Source organism: Manacus candei, unplaced genomic scaffold, assembly GCF_025592945.1.
Source record: "Manacus candei isolate 608988 ecotype Guabito, Panama unplaced genomic scaffold, ASM2559294v1 h1tg000008l, whole genome shotgun sequence".
NCBI lineage: Eukaryota > Metazoa > Chordata > Aves > Passeriformes > Pipridae > Manacus > Manacus candei.
This window is the reverse complement of record NW_026138056.1, coordinates 31,368,223-31,395,419: the sequence shown is the minus strand read 5'-3', so window position 1 is coordinate 31,395,419 and position 27,197 is coordinate 31,368,223. Positions and strand designations below refer to the sequence as shown.

At 38.9% G+C, this 27,197-nt stretch overlaps 1 protein-coding gene across 3 annotated transcripts; it reads right to left on the bottom strand.

The window, feature by feature from the left end:
* Positions 1-258: 258 nt before the first annotated feature.
* LOC127462758 (carbonic anhydrase 3-like) lies at positions 259-16,136 on the bottom strand. Of its 3 annotated transcripts, none has more exons than XM_051771655.1 (8): positions 15,551-16,136; positions 14,420-14,617; positions 13,210-13,417; positions 8,016-8,148; positions 7,100-7,192; positions 6,131-6,196; positions 5,096-5,251; positions 259-1,430 (listed from the first exon to the last, which is right to left on the bottom strand). In XM_051771655.1, exons 1-8 carry the CDS (start codon positions 15,594-15,596, stop codon positions 1,311-1,313), a joined length of 1,020 nt encoding a protein of 339 aa, XP_051627615.1. In that variant the 5' UTR covers positions 15,597-16,136; the 3' UTR covers positions 259-1,310. The 3 variants fall into 3 exon arrangements, with proteins under 3 accessions (XP_051627615.1, XP_051627604.1, XP_051627623.1); XM_051771644.1 differs by lacking the exon at positions 15,551-16,136 and adding an exon at positions 15,304-15,539 and having other exon boundaries at positions 13,210-13,412; XM_051771663.1 differs by lacking the exon at positions 13,210-13,417 and having other exon boundaries at positions 8,016-8,134; positions 15,551-16,117.
* Positions 16,137-27,197: the final 11,061 nt, after the last annotated feature.

The following is a 27,197-nucleotide window of genomic DNA, read 5'->3' as shown; positions in this document are numbered from 1 at the left end:
CTGTCAGAATAGAGGTGATCTCACTAAAAGAATACATATGGATGTATCAGTGAATAGCTATTTAAGATGCTATTTCCTTGCTTGCAGTCATGTGAAGTCAGCACTCTTGTAGTTCAAACAAACATCTGAAAAAGATGTTATCCATCATCAGTTTCCATAAAGGTATATTACAGAGTATAAGTCTTTCTTTAAAATTCTGTTCTTTTTACGTGTTTCTAAATAGTAAAAAAACACAGAACAAAAAAAACCTTAAGTAAACATCTTTATTATTGTTGGATTTTTTAATGCAGAAATAGTGTTATTTCAGGTATAGGCTTACAATCCTGTTTCATTGTTGTTTATGCCAAAACAAGAGAAGAGAACACCCTGGTCAACTGCATTTTGATCAGGAGCCAAAATGTGGTTTCAGATATTTATGCACAAATTTCACTGACAGCCGTGAAGTGAGAATCTGTCTCAAAAAAACCCACAAAAAAGATTAAGGACTCTTATTATTTTAACACCCTTTTTACACAGAAAAGCCAGTTGCATACATGAAAAAAATATATATTCAAGATATGAGGACCAACTTCACAAAATTCATGTCACTTTGACTGCTACAACATTAAAATGGAAAATTAGTCTTTTAATAGAGGCAACCAGTTGTGACACAAACAGAAACAGCTCTTTCCTCTTTCCATTGTTTTAACTACATATAACTCAGTGAATATAGTTTTCAGAACAGACTTCTGTTTCACCTGTCCATTGCTGTAGGAAATTAAAAGCTTAGTTCTTTATCAATGATTATAATACAATTTCCTATCCTTTCATATTTTATGTAAGTATCAAATACCAAAAGAGTGCTTTCACTTATTTCCAAGAATGCCTTGTACGTTAACTGGTGCAGCTGAGAGCTGGATATGGATAATGCTGAAAACAACTATTGAAAAATAAGTTTTTAATGGTGAAAACAATTCTCTTAACTGCAACCTCTTTGGCATGCAATAAGGCAAGCATCAAGGGACATGTGGGCAATAGGAAACTGTTTTGGAATTGTTAGTAGAATCTTCTTTCCTCCTTTTTACTATTAACAAAAGCTAATGTTAAAGCAGTTATGAAGAACCAAACAGATTCTCTATTTCCATTTTAACAACAGGATTTGCCTAAATAAATGTTATCCTCTGAAAGTAAAATTCACATATCACAATTCAAGTTTCAGCCTCCAGATGTACATCTAGAGTTCTGTGTAAATGCAACAAAGGACACAAAACAAAAACATCTCTTAGTTCTAGAGGTCGCCTCACTTGGAGCCACCCAACATGAGCCAGGTCCTAGAGGAATGATGCGCTCACCATCCTGAAATACCGAGGCTGAGTCGGGCGCCAGTTATCAACCAAGGGGTGGTCAGGTTCATTCTCGGCATTCTTGGATAGGCTGCGGAGCTTTGCCATCTGCAGAAAAGCAAAAATTGAAATGTCCTGATGGGAATCCCTTGGGATCAAATCCACAGCCCAGCAATTAAACTAAGGAGGCTGGTCCAGCCCCAGAAGCTGTGGAGAAGATCTCCTTCAAAGTTGTGAAGATGTCCTTCACCTCCCCCCCACCACAAGAACTATACTCATGCTCTTTTCCTCACAGTGATCTTCTTAGAAATAGTCGAGATGGAAAAATGGGTCCTATCTGAACAGGATTGTGAAAAGTAGTGTCATTTATGTACTGTTTACAGGACTGTGTAAAGCCACAGAAACTATGGGAAGTACTCAGAAAATGCAAATAGAGCAGAACATGCGCTAATAAACCTCTCCTACTCTAACCCTGCCTTAGTGCCTCTAGAATTGCAAGGTGTTAAGGCTAAATTATAAACCAGTTGTTCATTTTCATGGTAGGTCTGTAGCAGAGGATATATTCTGCTGCAGTGACACAAAGTTCATTATTAACAACAGCCGTATAAATCTGGATAATGACTTGGTCAAGGTTTCAAATTGTTTGTAAACAAGGTCTGCAGCTTGACTCTCCCTGGCCATTTATTTTTAACCAAGGTATGGGTTTTTTTGAGGGATGCCATAACAGGAGTTCTGCCCATACTCTTCAAAACTGTATAATGCTCTTCCTCTACTCCTTTCTGATTTTCAGAGGGCACAACACATATGCCCACTTACAGAGACATTATGTTCATTTGTTGTCCCTACTATGCACAACATTAGACCCAAAGCACATCAGCTCTGACTCAGACACTTGACACTTCCCTGTTTAAATCACTTACCACAAAAGGCATGCACACATTTTCCATGTGTAAACTTGAAAATGTAGCCCCATGCATGGCACACATCACCTTTGTTCACAAGGAGCTTCAATACGCTGATGTATCTACCTTTTCCAGTACAGACTTCAAGTCCAATAGAAGCAGAACTTTGGTTTGGGTTGTAAAACCTGGGTTCACTGTGATTATACTCGTTCCAATTTATGGACTGAGTTAGCTTAGGCATCTCAACATTGTTCTTCACTACACAGTTCAGAAAAGCCAGCTATCTCAGTCTGCCTGAAAATGATGACGTCACATTTATAACCAGTATAATATGAAAAATAATTTGTATGAGAAGAGTAAGAAATGAAAATAGTTCATCAGTTTTCTTAATACTGACAAAGCACTATTGGAGAAGGGTGCTGAAGTTTATTATTATTTGTGGAAGATCTGCTCTACTCAGTAAAAAAATATGTATTCAGGTTACAACTACATAAAGATGAAAAAATTAAGTCTGCAATTGGACAGACTTATTCCACAGTTAAATTCCTATTCTTTCATTAAAAGTAATTTGAGCAGCTAGGCCACCCACTCTACATCTCACAGGGATTTCTGGTGAATTGACTTTTCCTGAAGAGTACTGATTCACAGCCACTGCATTTACCCTTGTGGCTAATATACAGTTACCATCTGGCTGCAAAAGCATCCAAGCAATCCACTGCAAATGCACACGCACTTAAAATAATCACTATTAATGAGGCTGCCATGGTAGTACATTTCCTAGGATTAGAAATAATTGGCAACACAATCCTCTTATGAATACGCTGTTTAGACTGCAGGACCTCTGGAGTAAGGGAAGGCTTTCTATTGTATTTGTATACAGTAATTCACACACACTGCCAATTCTGCCTGAAAAGCAGTTACCTCAGGATAAGAGCCAGTGTCCTGTCTGTATGTAATAATTTCACCTTTACCTTAAATGCTTCATTTTTTCTACAGGAGGGCTAGTTAAAGAACAGTCTGTATGTTTCCCAAAACTCACTCACTTTAGAACAGCAGAAAAAAAGACCATGACCCAAACACAGCAGTTTTCAAAAAATCTTTTCATGAAGCTGGATCAATGATGTGATTAGTTATTCCTTTAAAAATGGATTTTAAATCAGAGATGCTCAGTAAGGACTGAGCAAAATCTGGAGTTGACCTTCTGTAATATAAACATCAAAGCAGATTCATGTTGTGGAAACCAGTCAGACCATATTTGTAGTTTTCACACAAGTACCTACTTCAAAATTGCCCCCATATTTTAATTTTTGGATGGGCAAGGAAACAGGAGGTAGATTAATTCAATAAACTAAAAAATTAGGCTGTAGGTTATACGAATACATTACCATATTTCCTCTCTTGCCAGCTAAGGTTCTCATCATACCTGAGTTGTATTATTTAAAAGAAAGAGCCACATAAATACAAAGTACTAGAAAATGGAAATTATTTTTGGTGATACATACACATCAATCACTGCACTGAAACACATTATCACCTTGAGAACCTCAAATGAAAAGTTATGTGTTTACCTATATCTACATAATATATCATTCCCTTGATTAATATTCCTTTGCTTACTATCCTGGAGTCTTGGAATTTGTGCTATCATATCACTGTAGTCTGCTGGCTAGAGGAGTAACCTCAGATTAGAAAACCGACTCGTGTGGTATGAGTAGAATCATAGGCTGAAATGAGGGCATTCAAATTCCTACAAATGGGATTGAGGGGAAATGAGGATTAGCAAGAAATACTTCTTTCCAGCAGATGACCAAAGAAGTTTTTCACATTAACAATAAATTATAGTTGTCTGATGCTGCTCTAGTTTGTGAAAATTTAGCTCGTATGCCTTCCAGAAACACAGGTGTCAAGCACCCGATTCAATAACTTACTTGGTTACGTGATGCCATCTAGAATATGGGGCAGACAGAATCACCAATCCCATTACATTTGTGTTCTGACAGACAATGGTTTTGAAAGCAGCATGCTTTAAGAGACACATTTGCAAAGTAGAATATTCAAAAAGTTGTAAATCCTCAGCTGCATTATGTAAGATCACTGGACTCCTGCTTCATTCAGTGTGCAATGTAATTAAGGTACCTGACTGCCCCAAGACATTTAATTGCAGATGGTCACTTTTTCAAGGGACTTTATTACAGAATTTATCCAGTCATCCCCCTCAAACATTCATCATGGTCAGCAATGAAGACTTTACAGGAGGAAGTTTGAAACAATATAAACGTTTGAAAAAATCCTACATAATCAAAATTTTTGGTGCAAACCTAAAATATGCTTTAGCTAAATGTGTCAATGTTCTGATTTAAATGGTTGCAGAGGAATACAAGTTAATGGCTGGAGCTCTTGGTGTAATGCAGTGTTTTGAGCTCTATGTAAAATACAAGGTATGAGCCATATCCAGCTGCATCCTTTCCTACTAGCAAGAGTTAATGCTGTAAGAATACAAGGCTCTCAAACCATTACAGAACCAAAGAGAGAACTACTCTTTTTTTTAGTTGATGTTGCAAGAGTGGTCTTGCCCATGGAGGCAAGAAATCTCATCTATAGTAGCTAGAGCTTGCTGTCAGTCACACTCCAAACTGCTGTAATCTCTTATCATCTCCACTATGTTATGTTTTTACTGGTTAATAAAGCCTTCTGATGTCTGTGGATTTGTCTGTGATTTTCCATGGTGTCTGATGTGGGCTAGTATTTCAGTGTCCTTTTAATCACGTAATTTTTCACAAACCCAATGAGCATTTTCCTTGTCAAAGGAATAAGATCAGGTTGTGACATATAAGTAAAGAGTGGGTAAAATATTATCAATTTGAAGTTTACCTGGTCTGAACTGACTATGATAGGCTCTCTAAGAATAATCCAGGTGACACACTCTTCACAAGGTGGAGTAGTGAAAGAACCATGGTATGTCCAGTAGTCATGAGATTTCGGGAAAAGAATTGAAGGATCGAAGTTTGGAAAAGGAGCTTCTTTCCCCTTTAAAAAAAAAACCAAAACAACACAACAAAACCAAACAGAAAGCTCATCAACAGATCTAGTCTATTTGCTCTATTTTAAGAAACAGATACTTCAAAGGTACGAACTAAGGAAACTAAGCACAGATCTACACAAGACATGATGATGCAGTGTGAAGATAAGTGGACTGAACAACCCTCACAGATGGGCCCAGAGAAGCAGGACACAACGTAAAACTCCGTGATGCTACTTGTTGTACCTGAGCTAACTCATGTGAAGCGGTGTCCAGTACCAATGTGTTTCACTCACTTCTGTGCAGAAATACTCTTCCTTCTGGCCTCCTTTCTTATGGAAATTCTGCCTATCTATTGAATATTGGATTAGGTCACCATAAAACGAAGTGAGACAGGTACTACTTTTATAATATTTGTGCTGATAACGAACACGACAGCCTATGAAATGTGAGATTTATCACATAACATTATCTGAGACACAAGATAGTCATTAGTCAGAGACTATCTTGTCACTAGTCAGTGACATTTCCAGAGGACCATTAGGCAGCCTATATTAAGACTGAACGGACCAATTTCCAAAGTTGCCTTTTATTTGCCACTGACCACTAAGGGAATAAGACTCCATGCCTGGTTTTTAGGTGAGTGAAGTTTAGCAAAATGTCTCATTTTCCCAAATTTAAAAGGCCCACTAAAGCCAGAGAAGGCTCATATGTAAGGAAAGGAGTCTTCATGTTAAGGAAGAGCTGTCCATGGTTTTATTTACAAATATATTCTGACAATGTTGCAGAGCAGAATTTGAAAGTTAGAAAGTCAGGCATCTCGATTTTTTTTTTTGTCTTGAGACTTTGCAGCAATCTTCCTATAATGAAAAGCCCAACATCATTACCTTTGTTTTGATAGCATTTATTTCTTCAAGAATTCTCTTCATCTCTGGTTTAGGAGTTTCCCCTACCTGTTAAAAAGAAAGTATGAACTAAGCAAAGAGTTCTTCTTAATCAGCTTTCTTATTTCTCCTATATTTTTACATGTGCATCTAAACATACATCAACCATAAAGTTACAATACATTAATCCGACCCATCACCCATACCAGCTTATTAAGCTAATGTCTTCTCTTTGTACCCTTTGCCTGTACCCCAACAAATACTATGATACAAAGGGAGACATTGTATCAGTACAGAAATAGAGCATAACAGGTAATTTCACAATATAGTTATTCCTGTTGACATTAAATTTTAGCCTAACAAAGATAAACAGCTCTTTGGACTCAAGCACAGAATTTGGAAAAAAGTTTTATTCTAGTTTAAAAACAGATTTCATGGTCAGATCTATTGTTTGCAATTGTTGATCTCAAAAAAGACATCTGGCTTTCTATCTCTAATGAATATTAATTAAACAAGAGAGAGGAATGGCCAATATTTCAGGCTAAGGCTGCATGCTCCCAAAAGGATTTAAAAAAAGGGTGTTACATGTATTGTCTGTGAGAGAGTTTTGTTTGGGAAATAGTTCATGAAAAGCCTAGAAGAGGTATCTGTCCTTGAAATCTGTCCACGATTAGCACAGAAGACAGCTGACTGCTGTTGGGCAAAGGGCCACTTCTGACACATGTCCCCATTCCACCAGCCACATAGTCACAACAATAGCTGCAGGGACAAGTGTGTGTACTATTGGGTGTCCTTTGAGATAACATGACTCATGCTCTATAACTTGAAAAGGATACATTATCAAAAGTCAAGTCCTTCAGTGTGGTAGAATAGCTAGAATATATATTTAGAGGTTTTTGCTTTTTCTAACTCTCTAAGAATAGAAAACTCTACAGTAGCAGTAACAAAGAAGGGTTACATGCTTCTACTTACTTGCAAAAATATGGCCAAAACAGCTACCCCATCAGTTCTTCTCCTAGCATCAAGGTAATTACTGTATTTGGGATTCCAGTGTAACACATGTAGCTTGAAACAAAGAAAAACACGTATTGAACAGCATTATTGAACAGCAAGCCATTAGAGGCTGAATTTACAGTTCATCATATAAATGAGCAAGTTTGAGGCAATAAAGAATGATGATTAGGCATTCCAAAAATGGAAAAAGAAAAAAGGGACAGCAAGTCATATATTAGTAATATCCATCATATATTACCATTTCTACTACTATTTGCTTTAAAATAAACTATAAACTTCTTAATACAGAAATTGAAAAACTATAACTGAAATCTCATCTTAAAACTGAATAAGATGCTAATGTAAGCAGGTAAAACACATAGTTCAGATGTCATCTACTGATATGTGATTCATTTCCATTCAAATTATAGCCAATTCCAGCAAAGAATCCATGTGAATGTAAACTCTGTACATTGTTAGTCCACAATTCTTATCTTCACTTACAATCCTACAGTGGCAGAGAATCAAAGTAACATTCTTCCTCCTTGCTGCTACTGCAAGTTTATACTTCTGCTATAATACTATACTTTCAGAATACTGTTTTAGTAAGTTTGCCCTGTTGAATAATTCAGTCTTGTTGTATGGTGTTTCAAACCATATTGTTTTGAGAACATGGAAACTTTTGTTTCACACAGTATTTTTCTTATGCTGTGGGAATTACTTCAGCCTAATTCAAATTTATAAGAATTGATGGGAGTAAGAATAAAATGGTGCAGATAAATAAATAGAAAGAACTACCTGAAAAGCAGACAAATGGCAAATTTTGTCTCACTTGAATAATAATGATGAATTTTACTTTACACCCTGTTTTAAAGTAAAAAGTGGTGAGTCTTACCTCTCCTGCATACCTCACTCCATTCACAACATGCTCAGAGCCATGGTCATCAGACGAGCCCCAGTGGAAGTGCAGCTGACGTAGCCTGAAGACTCCTGGAAGTGGCCCACCTCTCAGCACTGCAATGGATAATCTGCAACAGCATCAGACTCAAGTATCTTCCAATTCTTTTAAATGAAATTTTAAAGATATTTACTGTACATATTTACTGTACAGATGCATCTACAGATGCTGACAGAACTGAGTGCCGCTTGAAAATCTGCACTGATTTTAGCAGCAGTTCAGGCAACCATCTTCAGCTATATGCACTTACAGGCAGATGAAAATTTTTTGTGTCTAGGCTTCCATTATAGTCATTAGAGATCATTGGTTTAATTCAGCTGCATAAATGAGCATCTAGTACTTTCTGGGATATTCCAGAAACACCTGGACAGGACTGAAAGATGTGATCTGGGATCTGTAGAAGAACTGTACATTTCTAAAGCAGTGTCTGGAGGCATGGTGAAATAGATTAGGTTATCAAAGATATTGCAAGATGCCCGTGTTTGGGTAACTGAAGTAATCAGAATAGTCAAGTCTCCAGAGTAGTTCTGCTTGCCTTAAGGTAGACATCCAACAGATGGTGACCTGACTTGCTCTCTGGACTCCACTGATTAAAGGTAACTTCAACTCTGTTGACTAGAATGGCAGTTTAGAGATATAACCCACCAACTTTTAAAATTCCAAAATAAGACACCTAAATTTAGATGTCTTAATCTTTCCTTGAATTCAGTCTAGTATCTACCCATACAAAAGTACACAAATTGAGATCAACTACTGAAGTGCTAGATGATAAACAAATTCCCACAAAACACTACAAAATTGTGTATCTTACTGCAGGCTACAACTTATTTCTTTAAAAAGCTATGAAATTACTGATGCTGCTTCTGCTATAATGGCTACTCCCTCTGGTTATAGAAGAAAACAGTAAATGAACCAGAGAAGCAATCACTGAGAATGCAGTTTATTGTCCTAAAGAAAAGTTCAGCCTGTGATGAATTCAGTGATGAATGATACCCACCATTCCAAATAATCTTACAATTTTTAAATAATATTGTAAATGAAGGTGGTGTATTTGAAAGGATCAATAAAAATGGAAGAAATTCTTTACAAACATTAAAAACTAAAAGATATTCAATTCTCAATCACTTTTTTTGAGGATGGACGTCACAGCATTCCTATAAAGCACTCAGCAGTACTCAAGAACAGGTCTTTATATGCCAGAGAAAAATATCCTTCAATCTGAAAAGGAATTAAATCCATTATCATGTCAAGAAATAAAGTACTAAGAGCACAGCAAGCTGTTATTCTCAACAAATTCCTTTTACTTCTTCCCACAGACATTCAGAACTGTGGCCGACGCAGACACGGTAACAGCAGTAGCTGACAAGACCAGCAATTCTCCATTAGAATAGATCTGTAAAACCAAATAATCCTCTTTAAGGTAAAAACATGTCATTATTTCCACTGACGGGCCATCAGCAGACATTTTTGATTGGGCGTTAGGTGAAGCTCTGCATCACCTCGTGCCAACACATTCCAGCTTCACTCATCTATAAATAGACAGTAACTTTTACCTAGCACAATTTCAGCAGACAGAATGATGCAACCAACATCTCCAGAAGGACGAAAAGGTGTTTCCTTTCTCTTAATTGCAAGTGTGTAGTATTAAACATATAAATATATGAAATGACAATGCACATAAATGAAATTTCACTACATTTTAAAAAAAAGAAAAGTAAACACAGCAATTACAAGAATCAAGTTCTCCAATATCTAAAATATAAAAAAATCTCAAAATATGTCTACATAGTTCAAAATTAGTAAAAGAAATCTTTATTTTTTTAAACATGTCTTGGAGCCTAAATCCTAAAGGTATTTTTATCCTCCTGGGCTTTTGTTTTTAATACCACACAAATAAATACACAACCATATAACAGACAAAGAATATGAAATAAAAGTTTATAAAAGAAGCGGTGGTATCTTCACGTTGTTTTTCAGTAGTATTAATATATAATATTTACATGTAAGAGGGAATTATTCTAACAATTATTACACAGGAAATGTTCACCTTAAATATCTGAGACTCACAGTTTTAAGGCTGTAATAGCTGTTTTCCTATCACAAAACACTTACAACAGGATGCTTTTCCAGAAGGCCCCATGACTCACTCTGAGCTTCTACCTATGCCACTGTATGAAATAAAAAGCAAAAGCTTGAAAAAAGGAGCCTGCAGACTCAATATAGGCTGATACACAGGCAGCCAGCTCTTCTCTTTCTTAAGTCTTCTGAAATACCGTGTAATCCTTTTCATATGGCTAGCTGAATGGCTGGACTTACTTCTGAATATTGGAAACGTGGCATTTCTGTTCCTTGTTCTGCTGTACAGGAAGTAACAGGATGGTCACAGCAGAGTTACCAAAATGTAAGTTCCTTAAACCTGCTGTCATTAAAGTAACATGGGCCAGGTGCAGGAATATACAAACCAGCCCAGGAAGACAACGTAGAAAAAGTATTCACTCCTTTTGATGTCTTATTGTTGCAAACTCTCATCCCATTGCTCAGTACCAACTATATATGAGTTTCCACATCACCCTCCATCAGCATCCGATACCAAACATAGAAATGTCATGTCAGTTTTGCTCAAATTCTGTTCCCCGCCCCATCCACATAGAAGAATGGTCTATCACAGAGCAATCCTACATGAACACACACATGAACATCTGCTCCAGAAAAAAGATCACCTTTTATTTGATCTACCTCAAGCTGAGCAGCATGAGACAGAACTGGCTAATAAAAAAATGGGGTTTTTTCACTCTCAATGTAATCACTAGGCAAGTGTTGCACAGAAGGATGTAACTAAGGCAATAAAAACATTGTCTCTCACTCTATGTACAGACAGCAAAATTAAGGTGTGATGCAGTTCGAGTGGAGATGGCCACTCAGTCACTTTACCTTAGCTAGCTCAGTGTCATTGACAATAGAAATGTGACAAGAGGGGTTTGAAATAAGTGCATCCACTTGCTGAGCAGCTTCTGTAGGGGTCTGGTTGTTAATCTGTGCTCATGTCAATTGTCAAGTGTCCTCTCACTATAAAACTGGCAAATTTTGGCCTACAGAAATGCCTTCCCTGTTTGCTATGAAGGCATACTGTGAAAGACAGGTGGAAAAATACAAGGAGAACAAAACACTCATGAGTTGTATTTATAAACATGACAAGAAGTAACTGTTCTTACAAGAGTTATGATCTTGCATCCTGCCAAATCCATAAAATGAACTGGTAAACCACAGTGAAATTAAATTAGTAATGTATTACTGTATGACAATTGAAAAGACACATTACCTTTGTTATGCTGCTTTATAACAGAATCTAACAGTGCAGTACAGAAACCACAGCTTTTTCAGGTCAGTGCCATATTTTAAATGTCTAAAAAAAGCCTCTGCTCATAAGAGGATTTCTGTACTGAAACAGTCTGGCTAACTGCAGGATAAAGGGTACTTCCTAAAAGCTTTTGGAACTGAAATTTCAGTTCTCACTGATTTTTTTTTTAAGCAAGCACTGAATAGGTATGCAGAAGAATTACTTTTGCTTCTATTTGAACTATTTACTCTTACAGGGAAAGACTGGAAAAGAGAAGTGTCAGACAGAAGTCTGTCAGCCTGCCTCCCACTCTCACCTACCTTGTAACATATCTTTTCCAGTTTTGGAAATTTGCTGGTCGATGAACTTCCATAAAAAATGCCAACAAAAACCAACAAATTGAGAAGGTAAAGAAAGGCATCCATTTGATATAGCCTTAGTGTAGCCCTCCCCAGCTGCTCTGCCTGGGTTCCATTACCAGAATTATGTATCTTTACTGTTTCTCAAATGATCAAACACCATGATATAACCACCTAACCAAGGCATTACAAGGAAAGCCGAAGAGTAATTAATTGTAAGGTAGTTACAAGCTATATATCTCACTCAACACCATGACAGTGGTCCCATGAGGTAGATTCTCTCAGGACACTTCTCTGACATGAATACTTTTGGAATTTTAGAAAAAAATGGACTCTGCTAGTAGAAATAAGATTGCAGCCCTAATTCAAACCAAAACTAGGTCCCTGCTGGATCTAAAAAAGTATCTGAGTTGCCATTCAGGCCAAAAAAACATACCAGTGCTAGGATGCCAAAGTACCCAAGTTCTGGTATGTGTTTTACTGGGCCCAGCCACATAGGAGGTTTGATTTCAGCTCCCAGTTCTTTCCTGGCTTTTGAGACTCCAGCCTCCACCTGCAATGATTTTACAGTGTATAAGGCCCTTCTTCTACATAGGTCTGGTAAGACAGGAAACTGAGTCCACAACAGTCCATTAACTTGTACAGGCAGGCAGCAGAGGCGTGACACCACTCCTAAAGCAACTATCTGTCAGCTAGGCCTTCAATTGTATAGCAGATTCTTAAACGGGCTTTATAAATAGCTGGAAATAAATTCTCAAATTCCTTCCACTAGACTAACTCCAAAGATAACAGTAATAAGGCCTTATTTAACCTAATACCTGAATTACATTGGATGGCACTCTCTCTAACAATTTAAGGAACTGTTCCAATTGTGAATATTCCAAGTGTTCTTGGCAGACAAGACACAATGGATGTAAAACTTGGAGTCATCCAAGGTAATTAATTTTATCACCCTTTTGACCCTTGTAATTTTTTCAGCAATCTATTTTATCTACAATAATGGAAATCTAAATAGAAGTGCTGATGTAAATATGATCACTCTAACTGAAAAAATAAACGAAGCCCTTAGTTTTCTGGTTAACTCAGACATAATTCAGATAGACAAAGTGGTAGATACATATACAGACATACTCAGAACGAATGTCTTTGTTCCAAAGGAATAAAAGTTTTATTCCTCTATGATTGCTATTGCATATGTATGTATTATGCAGCTGGTGGTTCTTTTACATAAAAAATAAGCCACTGTACATATCCTAAAAAGCTTAAAACATGTTCAAGTCAGTAGGAGTATGCACAGTGGAATTTGTCCTGCAATTAGCATTATATTAGAGAAGGAACACCACCCACAGTCTCCGAAGGCAATGGTATAACAAAGGAGACGTAACAGCAAACACTGAATGTTTCTTGACTTCAAAGAGTTGAGAAATACACCTACTTTTTTTGCAGTGAGTCACTTTTTACTTCTGAGATCAAAACACAACAGCTACTGAGCAGTTCATCTGAAAAAATATTCAGAACATGGCAAAACTTTCTGCTCTTTCTGGTGAGTGTTGCATCCATGCTGTAGATTGTTGCGCCTGGATACTCCCTCCCTTTCAAAATCCTTTGGCATTTATGCAGAAGATGATATATCTGATGCTGTTCTAACAAATACAACAGATGGTAAAAAATGTTAAGTAATAGTCATGGAGGTCTTCTTCTATGCCACAGCTACATCTCTTTACGTATCATTTTATCTGACATGAATAATATTTTTCTTTAAATAACATTGAAAATTCCCACTTTGCTAGAAAAGTAATCAATCTCTTGACTGCATAGTAATTGGTGACTTTTGGTAGTATATTAACTAGTTTACATACATTTTGATCCTCAGTTTTCATGAAACCCAAGTCATTAGTTAAAATCCATTAAATTAAATCCATGTCCACATATACTTAACATGAAACAATCTATTGGTAAAATTCCTCCTAGTAATTATGGCTGTCAATCCTAGTTATATTGTAATAGAAAGTGGAACTTTTAATGCAGTTAAGAAATAAGTCTGTACACTGTATGTTGTCATAGATACAAGTGGATAAAAGATTTTGAACAATAGACCTGAAACACTGAAATTTCTCTGCCTTATAATCTTCATTAAGACAAAATCTCATGAATGCCAAAGAGTTTTAACAGATTAAATACCATGACTTCGTGGCAACATCTGGTTCATTACTTCATTGATCAGAAATTACATGAATAGAGTTTTTAAATATTGTAACTTAAGATGTTCTGTTGGGCATCTCAAACAGCTTAAATGGAATTCAGCTCTCACACATAAAGCCTGGACTCCTAGCTCCTGGAAAGCAACACAACTGCAATGGCTTTTTGCAAACTCAGAAAACTTTACCTTACACCGTAATTCATCCTGCACCATGTTTCTTTGCAGCTCTCTACATTCCCTAGGATTTTACCTATAGACTTTAAAAGTAGTCCCAGGCCTTTCCCAGCAGCAGTGCAGGGCACTGGAGTCACAGAAACGTGCACATCACACATAGGCAGTACACAGAGACCTTCTGACAGCCTGAGCATTCAGAGCAGGCTCTTCCATACAAATTGACAAATATCACTGATATATAATGACAGTCAGAGAGGCAAACAAAACTGACCTGATCTATCAAATGAATCATCAAACACAATTCTGCAGGTCTTCCCATTATTGAGGATGGTCTTAGCTGCACCAGGATCATAACTAGCAAACCATGGCAGTAGGGAACTATCATAATGCACCTCTTTATTATTGATTTCAATTGGTGACTGATGACGTCCTTTTGCAGTTGGGTAATTTTTGTGCCACTGATCTGGTCCTAGAAAAAAGTACAGAGAAATATCATGAAAACCTTTTCCAACTAGGTATAAATTATACTTTTGTAACAATAAACGCAAGCTTGGCTTTGCTTTGGTACAGAACATCAATTCAGTGCATTAATAAGTAGGTTACTAATTGCCTGGTTATTATTATTCATGCCCTGTCAAGAGTTTGACTGTACAAAATGCAATCCAATTATTCTAGCTGGAATACTGGATACTGCAAGTCATTCAACTGAACTTAAAACTCTCATAGCAACCTCAAGACTTATTAGGAGACTGATTATTAGGAGATTGACAACACACCAAGGAAGGAAACTAGAGGTGTATACTCTGAGTCCAGCAGTGGCTAGAAATTTGATGGGATATACACAAAATTATTCAAATGTGGCACCGTGTATTCATCTGGAGTGAGAAACGACCACCAATCCCTGAACAAACCAGGAATTTGAAACATAGATTTAATTATCATTATGGTTTCACCAGTAAATTCATGTGGACTATGCCTGTCCGAGGTTCAGCTGTTAGTTCCTGTAGCAAAGCGCAGGAACAAGAGGCCACGCCTGTCCCCAGCCTCTGCAGGCAGGAGGGACCGTGGCTGCACTGCACTCCCAACTTAAGGCTAGCTTAAATTTGACATTTGCTATGTCAAATTTTAAGTTACGTTAACAGTAGGAAAACTGACTTTATTTAACTTAGAGACACCCTGCCATCGACCTCTCCTGCCATTGACCTCTCCTGCCACCACCATCGCCTCTTCCACACCTGCGAGCGACAACCAGCCGGCCACGGCCACGCCACCTGCACAGCCCCGGGCCCGCCTGGAGCCCGTATTCTCCCGTCATGCTCCCTCGGGACGCGGAGCCCCCGTTTTTCCTGGGTTGTGCTCCCCGACCCGCGGCGGGGCCGGGCCGGGCGGGCCCCCCGCTCACCGTTGTCGCTGTCGTAGCCCCACGGGTAGGAGTTGGGGTTGATCATGGTGCCGGGGCGGCGCCGCGCCACCGCCTCTCCCGGCGGCTCCGGCAGGACGGCGGCCTCGTCTCACGGCGGCTTTTTATAGACTCCCGCCAACTCCATGCCCTTCCCCGCCGCCGGCGGGCCGGCAGAGCCGGCAGGACCCCGCTGCCCGGGGGCGGGGAGAGCCGCAGGGCCTCGCACCGCCCGCCCGCCGCCCCCTGCCCGGCCCGGCTCCTCAGGTGTCCCGGCGGCTCGGGACAGCGCTGGGAATGCCCGGTGCGGGGAAGGGGTCTGACACCGCCTGCTGCGGCGCCCAGAAAATGGGAATATAGAAAAGCATGAGTGTCCAGCACTACGCACAGGCAGTATAGGAATAGTTTTCAAGTTCTAGTAAGATATGTGCGCATACAGACATGCACATAAACCAGGAAGCTTAGCCTGGCTGGCTGCTGAAATTAAATGCGCAGGTCGCAGGAAGGCTGCCCGGGCTTTTTATGCCTGTATAAAGCCTATTTGCCCTAAGACCTTGTCAGGTTCGGAAAGGCTGGGTCCCTCCACAGGAGATTGTGTTGGGGACGTGGTACTGGAATAGGCTCCATAGGGAAGTGGTCACAGCACGAAGCCTGACACAGTTCAAGAAGCGTTTGGATGATACTCTCAGGTGTGACTCTTGGGGATGGTCCTATGCAGGGCTAAGGTTTGGATTTGATGATCCTTGTGGGTCCCTTCCAACTAGGCATATTCTGTGTTTCCCACTACATGTGGGGTGAAGGGATGAGTCCAACAGCTTCTGCGTGCAAACGGCTATCACAGGTTCACACCCTTCCCTATGAAATTCCCATGAATACACATGGGTTCCAGCACTGCTCCCTGCTGTGCAGTCTCCCGTTGCCTTCATAAACAGCTTCCCTGCAAAAATTCCGTGGTATTAATTGCCCCAGCCTTTAAAAAGGCGCTGCTTCCTCTACTGCAAGGATTCTGGGAAACTGGAAATCATTAAACTAGCTGAAGATCCAGTTCCTGTCAGCTCCAGATAAAATCTTTATTATCAAATTAAGCGTAGGATTTGTTTGTTTTGCTTCAGCTCTAATTCTCTTTTCATTTAGCACGGTGTTGTGCATCAGATTGCACTTAAAATTGTAAACATACTTGTTAGTGTGCATGTGTTCCTTAGTTCCTTATGTGACGCACAGAAATCAAATGACTTCTAAAAATATTTGTTATTCTGACACACAGGGAATTGCTAGGCAAGTAGAGAAGACAGAGATTAGCACCAGTGGTGTAAAATGGATGAGGGACTGACTCAGCAAAAGACAAGACACTGGACTGAAGGGTGAATTATTGTGATTTAAATTTTAGTAGACTTTCTGAATAAGAAGAAGTGAGATTATTTTATTTGCTAGTAGTGAAGTGAGGACAAAATTACAGGTTGGATAAAGAAAAATGCAAATAGCACAGGTTGAAAGTGTGGAGTTATTATACAGAAAAGTTCAACATCCCTGAACATTGTATAAGCTACAGTGGGTGAAATTTAGTACTAGAAATTGCAGCACGGTGGTCTTGAATCATTTCCCTGGCTGATATGTTTTTTGTCATATGAAGAGGAAGTGAAAGAGAAGAAGGAAGAGTGGGGTTTGTTGGTGATAACACGTCAAAAAGCATCACCAGGCAGGAACTGCTCACAGAAAAATCCAGGAACAAACTGAGGACATGTCGCTGGAGCTGGAGAGGTCATGGTATGACCTCCTCTGAGACAACTCTATTGGCCTCATAAAGCTGAATTAGGATGAATTGGAACAGGTGCAGGGGAGACAAGGGAATTAAAGAACCTCTTTTATAAGAGGAGACTATAAAAGCTTAGTGTGCTTTGCATAGTGAACAAATGGTAAGATGGGAAGTGACAGGTGTCTGTATACACACATCATCAGAGAGGTAAACACCAACAAATGATAAGAGTTATTGAAGCTAAAGAACAGTGTTAGCCAAGGAACAATTACTATACCTGTGCCATGAACAATTTGAGGCAAGATAACAGATGAAGGTTTGGAACCACCCAAGATATTCCAGTGACTTTGCCATATTAAAAGTGGAGACATGAACAAGGTACACAGGAACTATGTATTTAATCCAAACAGAGCACATACTATTTTCCACCTCTTCCTCAGTTTTCATTTCCATTTTCTGACATCTTCTCGTTGCCATGACTCACAGCCAAATCTCCAGATCCAGAACAGGTAATAGATAAAGCACTGTATCTTTTATACCTACTTAAATGGACAAATTTGAGGTTGTACTTTACTGCCTGGGTAGGAAGACTCAGTAAATACTGAAATTTCTGTCCTGAGCCTCAGGCACATAGCAATTTTCCAGAGTTAATGTTTGTTCTGAACTCCTTGGCATTCAGATAACCTAAAAGGGGCTGTGAAAGGAAGGAAGAAGCAATCTAAGAAGAAGTTATAACCTTAGGCACTCTAACTTAAAACCTTTAATTCAAACAAGTTCCTTCTGAGGGAAAAAAGTATGTCCTTTCTATATCTGCTTTCACTGGGCCCTTTTTCTGTGGGTCATTAAGAGTACCAAATGAGACAGTAGGCTTCCTTCTGACTTCTTCCATTCTGGTCGTCTTCCTTTTTCTGACAGTGTGCTTAACTCTTCCCTCTGGATTCCCCTCCTTTCCTCAAGCCTGAATATACTGTGTCCATCAACACCTCTCTCCAGATGAAACACTCAATCGCTTCATTCTTAAAAAGCCCTGTGTAGAATCCCTTAAAAACACTGGTCTCCTCCTCCAGTAAAAGAAAGCCTTTAGAAGTCTTTGCTGGGCTTTTCATCACTGAATGTGGTTTAAGTTTCATGTACAAGAGAAATGTTTAAGAAAATATGCAGATGGCATAGAAGACAACAGCTGAAATTGAATTAGGTCTAAAGTACAGGGGATCTGAAAAGAGAAGGGAAGCAGGTAGTTAGTCAGGAGCACTGGGAGTAGCTCATAATTACAAAGCAGAAAAATGAGACAGAAATAGAATTCCAGGATTCTTTATGATTCATTACATACACCAAAATCACTAGAACCTTGACTTCCAACAAGTTTTGGTGTCCTAATTTCTTGATGAGATACAGAAATTTATTTCAGAGGAAACCACAGGTCACAATTTGATCCCGTGTCTGTGTTGTAACTAATAAATCTACTGCTGAAAATGGTAAAGTCAGATTTATCAAAATAAAAATGTAAGACAGGCTTTGTCTCTAATTTAAAATTGATTTAAAGAAAATAATTGAGTTCAGAGATGAAAAGCATTCAAGAAATGAGGTTAATATTCACCAGACAGCAGCTATCCATGGAATAATAAACAGGCAAATTCAACACACAGAATCCTATAAACTTGCTGGTTAGATAACCATTACAGTGTTACTTGTAAGTATTGCCCAGATGGCATATATGCTGAAATGTAGGTCTCTGTTCAAGTGTGGAGCAATCTGCTCATGTGTGCTCTGGCACTGAGGCTTAGAAAAGTAAGAATTTGACTTCATCACTTCATAAAAGCATAAATGTTTATATTTGCATCAACCTTAAACTGTAAGTCTGAAGTGAAAAGGACTAGTCAAATGTTAAACAGGTGATTATATTTACCAGGATAATTTTCTAAATCTTATACATACCATATATTCTTAATCTTTTACATTAAGTGATCTTATAAAGTTCTCAGTCTTAAGATCCAAACACACATAAGGATGGTCTGGAAGACAAACCCACACTCTTCATAAACTTAAATAGCAGTCCCATTTCCCAGTCTAAAATGCCGCAGCTCTCACTCTTTCTCTGACCATGTTTGCTGTAGCATGTCTATCATAAGACTTTTATGGTTCATATGCCTTTAAATATTCCATAAAATGGTTTAGATGTAGGAAGAATCTGAACACTTTAAGAATTATGGTCCAGATCCTGCACCTCACCTACCTTTTTAGGAGGACAGAAGTATTTCAGAACTTATATAGTTCTGCAGTATAACTAGTGAGAGGTAAAATTCTAGGACAGAAAATGCAGAAGGAATTGATATTCCTTACATCATGGAGAAATGCCCAACAAAAGCATCACCTCTATCAGTAAACTAAAACTCTGAGGAACACAATGGGAGGGTAGACCTGCAATTGTGATGATCCATGACCCAAAGCCTTGATGCTACTGGTGGTGATGGGGACAAAGATAAAAAAATGACTTCCAGAAATAGATAAGAGGTTGTGTTTGCTCATGTTTCATAACTCACTTCCAGAGAGTGGAGGAGGTTGCTATTTCTAGCAATCCTGACATAGCGATTACCTCCAAGTGACTTTATTTAGGCTTTGCTCAAGGGACCAGGAATTAGTGCAAGGTCCTTGACTGATTAGCAAACTATCACCTTTCTGTATTGTTTCTATCCCTCATGATTATTCATTTCTCCTAACAGATGTGTAAGACAAAAGATCATTAACCCAAGAGCATGTAGTCTGATTTTGAACAAGTACAAGAATAATTTTCATTCAAAAAGGAAAAGGCACATAGTTGACCAAGAGATTTATGCTGGGCAGTTGCATTTGCTTCTCATACGTATCCTTGGACTTTACACTTCAGATAGATATTTTTCCACATAATAGTAATCACTATTAAAACTAGGGCTTTGTCAGCAGGAATGGAGGAATGTTTTGAATTTCCTTCTCAATTAAGATAGAAGGCATGGACAAATATGCTTTAATAAAAAGCTGTTCATTCAAATCAGATTGATACGTTCATCAGTCTAAGAATGACTACATTTCTCTGTGTGTAATTGTGCCATCATTCCTGGATTTAGACATGTGCATTTCCAAAACTCATCAAATCAGAATGTATAAATTTTGCTTTGCTTATAAATATAAAGTTAAATTTATTCTTTCAAGTTATTCGTGTATTTCTCTGAAATCTCAGCATCTATGATTCATTTCTAGCTACAGAAATTCCACATACTGATGTTTCGCTGAAAAAATGAGAAAGAAGCTACGAAGCTCTGGCAGTAGCCAGCCACACAGAGGGTCAAATTTTAGAACCAGTGACAAGACTTTTAATGTGTAACCATAATTATATAGAATGCAATTGCCAGCCACCTTATTTCATAACAAAAGACTAAAGGAAAGTTCTATGGTACTTCTGTAGTTTCTGTTGTGAGGTCTAGGAAGAATCTGCTCCTGCTGCATTAGGTATTACAGGATTCTCATCCAAAGAATCTTGTTCCTTGAATGTTTGTTTTTTTTACAACTAAGTGAAGAAAAAAAACATAGTGATTAAGTCCACTATTAAAACAGTAAAATTCCTTCTTCCATTATGAGGCAGATAAATAGGAATTGCTAGTCAGATCAGACTTATTTTTCATCACATACTGCCATTTAAATAGCATGCCTCAGCCCCAGCTTTGGCTTATTCCCACAGGCACTGATACAAACTGTGTCACTAATTCATTTTTTCCCAGACAGTAGGTTTTTTTCCTTTTCTCTTTGCCTCTTCCTCCTCAGCCTACATTGTTTTTACAAGGGAGAACTATGCAATGGAAAAGCACTGCTCTCAGGAGCTGAGCCTGAACTATTATGACTCATAATAGTGTTGTATTCATGATAAAATATAGATTAAAATGATATCTTAAGAATTTAATATTTTCTATTCAAAACTAATAAAAAATACTGCTTCTGATACTGACACAATCTTCTAAGGGAGTGAATGAAACACCACTTTTCAAAAGGATGCAATCAGAAAGTGACATCTTAGTCTTGTATCTGTACATGAAAAGCACCCAAAGAGGATAAAATCCCAGTATTGTTAGCTGCTACTGAACTAGTGGTCAGCTGCAGTGCTACAGTAGGGAAGTTATTCAGTAAATCTGAAAAATGTGCATATGCAATAGAATAAAATACAACCAGTACAGAGGGAAATGTTGTGCTGACAAATGGGAGGCATTTTTGTAGATGCTGCTTGATATAGATAAGATTGCCCAAAACTAACCTAGAAAGATCCAGCCTCAGAACTGCAACATATTTCAAAAATGTGTTGGGATCAGCATCACATAAGTCAGTTGGCTAAGTGTTATGACATCATTTCGATGACATTTGTCTGCTTGGAAGTAATGTGATAACAATGGAATGGGCAGCACCGTAGCACTCCAGTAGCTTAAATACCTCTACAGTTTTCTGCAGATCAAATAAACATCCAGTTGGCCACACCAGTTAGTTAGTATTGTTCTGCCCAGTTATAAACTGAATGTCTTCCCTATTAACTTCCCAGTTAGACATATTTACTGATAAATCACTGAATGGTTTATTGACTGAATAGGAAGAAAGAAGAAATAAATGAAGGGAAGAAGAGGGATATGAACCTCTGTTGTTTCACAAGGAGAATGGCTTAAACAAGGGACATACAGAAATTTTGCTGTAAGGAGAATGGGAGCTGAGCATGGTAAAGGGATTACTGAGACTGATAGAAATTTCTGGAGCAGGCAGAAAAAAGAAAGGGGTCTGAATGGGAAGAAACAACACAGAAGAAAAAGATGGGAAAAGATTTGCGGCACAAGAATTATTTGCATGATAGAAGATAGACTGGCTGCCAGGAGTCCATAAAAGAGAAAGGAGAAAAAGTCTTACAATGTCTCTGAGTGAAGAAGCAACAAGAACCAATGGCAAGGTCAATAAATATGTCCCCAAAAAAGCAGTGAGGCATTGGTACAATCCTCCAGTATACACAACATCCCCATCCTTGAAATTTTGTATATCTATGATCAAAAAGAAAGAGACAAAGCAAAAAGATAATGATAATTTAGATTAAATTTATTCAGATACTACAAACAAGGTTTGGTCCACTAGAGTATCCATTATTGTTCTGAAGTGAAATTTCATTTGTCTTATTACTAGCAGAACTTTAATGACCTGAACAGTGGCATAAAATATAGCTTCAGCAAGTTCAAGGATGAAATCACGAGCTGCAATCCAGATGAGCCCAGACGGGCTGAAGAAATGGACTGACAGGACCACGAAGCAGTTCAACAAATACAGTGCAAAGTCCTGCACTTTGGGAGGAACAACCCCATGCACCAGGATGGACTGGGACTGACTGGTCCGCAGGCACCTTTGCACAAAAGGACATGGAGATCCTAGTGGACAACAAATGGAGCATGAGTCAGTGGTGCACCCAGTGGTGCACACTGAGCTGCACTAAAAAGAGCATAGCCAGCAGGGTGACAGGAGTGCTAATTTCCATCTTCAACACTTATGCAAGTGCTTCTGGAGTCCAATTTTGAACCTGGTATTGCAAGAAAAACATTGAATAAGCATTACAAGTGCAATGAGGGGCCACCAAGACAGTTAGTGGTCTGGAGCATCACAGTTAAGGAGAAGCAGAGAGCTCTGGATTTGTTCAGTCAGTAGAGCAGGCTAAGATGTGCCTGCTTTAACTCTGTTTCACTACAGTGCCAGAGTGCCATTGCACCATATTACAGAACTGTTTTGGAATGATCGTTTTGTGCTTAGTGCAAATATTAATATAATATACCTTCTATTTTAATAAGGAATTTGTGGAAAATAATACAACTAAAAAGAAGCTGCAGAAAGCACTGTGTTGTTTTGCAGCTGACTGTGCATAGAATGCCTGGCAGTGTGCAAAAGACATTCACACAGTGCTTTTCATTGAGCATGCCATAGTTGGTGTGACATGTCAGCCAAAAAGCCAGTTTGTCATATGCCTTCCACTTCACTGAAATTCATGCCAGGCTATGGAAAACATGGTAGGCATGAATGGAAACCTATCAACAACCAGATCTTTGTCTGTAAAATAAGAAAAATGACACAGTGAGTTAAATTATGTTGCTATTATGTCACCATCTCCACTTTTTCCACAGTTTCTCTTGTCAAGAAGCTGATACTTACAGACTAAGAGCAGATAGTTCTATAAAATATTGTTCTGCCAGGATTTACTCTATTTTTATTGCTACTCATCTATAAAAGCCCAGAGCTGCTATGGCATACTCTGCTCCACCACTTACAGTATTTGTAAGTCCACATGGACAAAAGTCTCTACTGAAACAAGAAAAAGTGCAAATTTTGTTAGTATCAGTAATTTTGTCACATTTTTAGGTAAAGATTTTTATGTGTTGATAAATCAAAAAAACAAAAACCCAAGTAAACATATCTAGGTGAATGTTAAAAATATGTTGGCACTCTTGACTGGAATGTGGGTTAAACACTTGCCATATTTTTCCCATCTACCCACTTTGCAATGCAGTGCAGCTACAACACATAATTGTGAGTTCATTTGGATACTTTCTAAATGCCATCCAGGCATTTCTGTCAACTGCATTGTTTTGCCTGCTACCTTTCAATTCTTTTCAAAGCCCTGGAAAAGAGTTGCTTCAGCATGCAAACACACGCATTCATCACCCGTGTTTAATTGTCAGAGCCAACAGATTTACTTCACTGCATATACAGCAGTTTAGGTTATACAACTGAAACGTGATCAAGGAGTATATTATTAGATGGGCAGGGAGCCATATTAGATGCAGGATAACAGCTTGTACCGTTGGTACAGTGGAGAAGGTAATGCAAGATAAACCAGAAATATGCATTTCTGTAGAAGGATCTCATCTGCAAAAGTCTACCTGCTGCTCATGAGATGGGTCAACCAGGTGGCTGCCTAGTGCAGGGACCTCATAAAGAACTCCAGGACATTAGGCAGCTCTGTCATCAGGTACATATAGGTGGAGAAGCAAGAGGAGGAACCGAGGAACCATGTCAACAGCAGACCTAATGCTGTGGATACATAACACTGAGCCATAGATTATTTTGATCAAACATGATCAAGAGGGTTTCTGAGCTGTGTCCAGTGTAATTATGTATATGGAATTGGATTTAGCTTCTGTTATTGTGAACACTGTGCCATTTCCTTCCCCAGATGCAACCAGGTGTGTTTTTCAAACAAAGTGTAAATAAGTTATTTGCATGCTTTAATTAAGTGTCCATACAGTGATGGAAAAAAATACAACTATATTGTAAATTCCAGCAAGCACTAACAAGATAGATGGATTATACAGAGATTCCCAGTGACAAGGCACAGACTGGAAAGCTTTATGCAGGTAATACTGCCTTGTGCCCTCTCCATCTGGGCTGTTCGGCAAAACTCTACATCTTACTTTAAGATGTGAATGTTCTCACAAATTCCCTCCACCAGTTCCAACTAGGGAAGCTTGACATTTTTTGTGCATCAGACAGACTAGACAGTGAGTCAGAAGGTGGGAAAAAGAGATATTCAACAGCTTGTCTTCTTCTGAATGGTTATAACCATGCATTGCTATGATGCTTATTTTTCTCTTCACAAATTATTCCCTATGCATGCATAAATGGAATTAATCTACTCTATGAGTTCCCTTGTTGACATGAAAATATGTGCACCTACATTCATGAAGTCTATCCAGGCAACAAATTTTAGAGCATGCCTTTTATTCAACAGCTCAGTTGCAGTAAATATTGCTAAGTGAAGAGGCCATTCACTTGAACATGTGCATCTGGAACTGGACCTTACATCCTGTGATATGAAGATACAAACACAAATAATAGATCCACTGTTTAATTTGAAGTTTTATGGTTCTGCACATAGTGTTGCACAGATGCTATTGTAAAGATGTTCCAGGCAGATCCTTTCTGAATTTTGGGACTTCATTTCCTGATTTAAGACATTTCAATAGAGTGGGGGGGGGGGGCAGAAAATAGAGAGCTCTAGTCTAGTGTTGCTTTTTGTTCAGCATTTAGAGCAAGCGAATACCAGAATCTGATATAAAAATGGCAAGCCCTTCAGTCAGATCCTGTTATATGGGAACACTGTGCTTCCACCATCGATGACAGAGAGTAACTAGGACAGCCAAGCTCAGCAAAGTAGCATAAGCAACAGATTTTGTCAGGTTTCCAAAAATGAATACTGAATGGCAATGCTTACTTTGACTGTATTTAATACATTTTTGGTTTATAGTATTAAATATTAACCATTAAAAGATCAAATTGATTGCAGTATAAAAGAGAAAGCAAACCTCACTGTAACCCAGATCATATCCCTGGGTAAAAGGTCACAATCAGAGTCCAGCAAGATGTTGCTTTTGTAGAGGACTGCCAGGCAAGATTTTCTGCATTAGACCTTTACTCCCCATCACCTCTAAGACAAGGAGGAGATACCTGGATACACAGCAAACATTATGAATTTTGATTTTTAAGGCAATGGGAAGAACATATAGGGACTCTGATTGGGAATGTTCAAAATATTTTACGGGACTTCTTACAGTGGCATTGATATAGTCTGATGATGGGCATCTATATAAGAACACAATTATTTTCACTGTTCCCAGAATCACAGAATCACAGAATATGACAAGTTGGAAGATACTCACAAGGATCATTGAGTCCAACTCTTAGCCCTGCACAGGACCATCCACCAGAGTCACATCATGTGTCTGAGAGTGTTGTCCAAATGCTTCTTGAACTCCTTCAGGCTTGGTGCTGTTACAACTTCCCTGGGGAGCCTGTTCCAGTGCCCAGGCACACTCTGGTTGAAGAACCCTTTTCTGATATCCAAACTAAACCTCCCCTGGCACAACTTCAGGCCCTTCCCTCAGGTCCTGCTACTGGTCACCACAGAGATCAGTGTCTACCTTTCCTCTTCCCCTCACCAGGAAGTTGTAGACTGCAATGAGGTCTCCCCTCAGTCTCCTCTTCTCCAGGCTGAACAGACCAGTGACCTCAGCTGCTCCTCATATGGCTTCCCCTCAAGGCCCTTCACCATCTTCATTGGCTTCCTTTGGACACTCTCTAATGGCTTAGTATCTTTCTTATATTGCAGTGACCAAAGCTGCACACAATATTCATGGTGAGGCCAGACCACTGCAGAGCAGAGCGTGACGATCTCCTCCCTTGACTGGCTGGTGATGCTTTGCCTGATGCCCCCCAGGACACGATTGGCTCTCCTTGCTGCCAGGGCACTGCTAATCATATTCAACCCTTTTCCACAGCATTGTTTTCCAGCATCTCATTCCCCAGTCTGTACGTACATCCAGGGTTGCCCCATTCCAGGTGCAGAATCCAGCACTTCCCCTTGTTGACTTCACACGAGTGGTGATTGCCCAGTCCTCTAATTTGTCGAGGTCTCTCTGCAGGGCCTCTCTCCTTCAAGGGAGTCAGCAGCTCCTCCGAGTTTTGTATCATCTGCATACTTGCTTAGTAGCCCTTCCAGTCCTGCATCCAAGTCATTTGTGAGAGTATTGAAGACCACAGGGCCCAAGATGTTAATTAATACTATACCATATTGTCTTTAATGTAAATCCTGTGAGGATAGAATACCCTTTTTATCTGGAAGATTTTGTTATGAGGAGCCAGAGTTTTTGCTTAGGAAGACTTTCTGCCTAAAAGATAACTCTTTCTAAAAGGTAACTCTTTCTCTCCCCCACTGCATATGAAGGAAAGTTCTCAGCCTCTCTGATATGTGAGAGGAGAGAGAGAACACTTACAGAAATGCTACAGGACTGCCGCAGCCCAGGGAGAGTCGGGGGGGGGCCCAGTGATGATAAAGCCCCGGAGTGTACAGGAGGTTTGCCT

Excerpts from the sequence above, each read along its gene's own strand:
- LOC127462758 (XM_051771644.1), bottom strand. The coding sequence starts at position 15,369 with ATGGTGGTGGCAGGAGAGGTCAATGGCAGGAGAGGTCGATGGCAGGGT. Across the intron at positions 6,197-7,099 it reads TTTTGGCCATATTTTTGCAA|GTAGGGGAAACTCCTAAACC; the intron begins GTAAGTAGAAGC and ends TCTTTTTAACAG. Across the intron at positions 1,431-5,095 it reads TCATAGTCAGTTCAGACCAG|ATGGCAAAGCTCCGCAGCCT; the intron begins GTAAACTTCAAA and ends GCTTTTCTGCAG.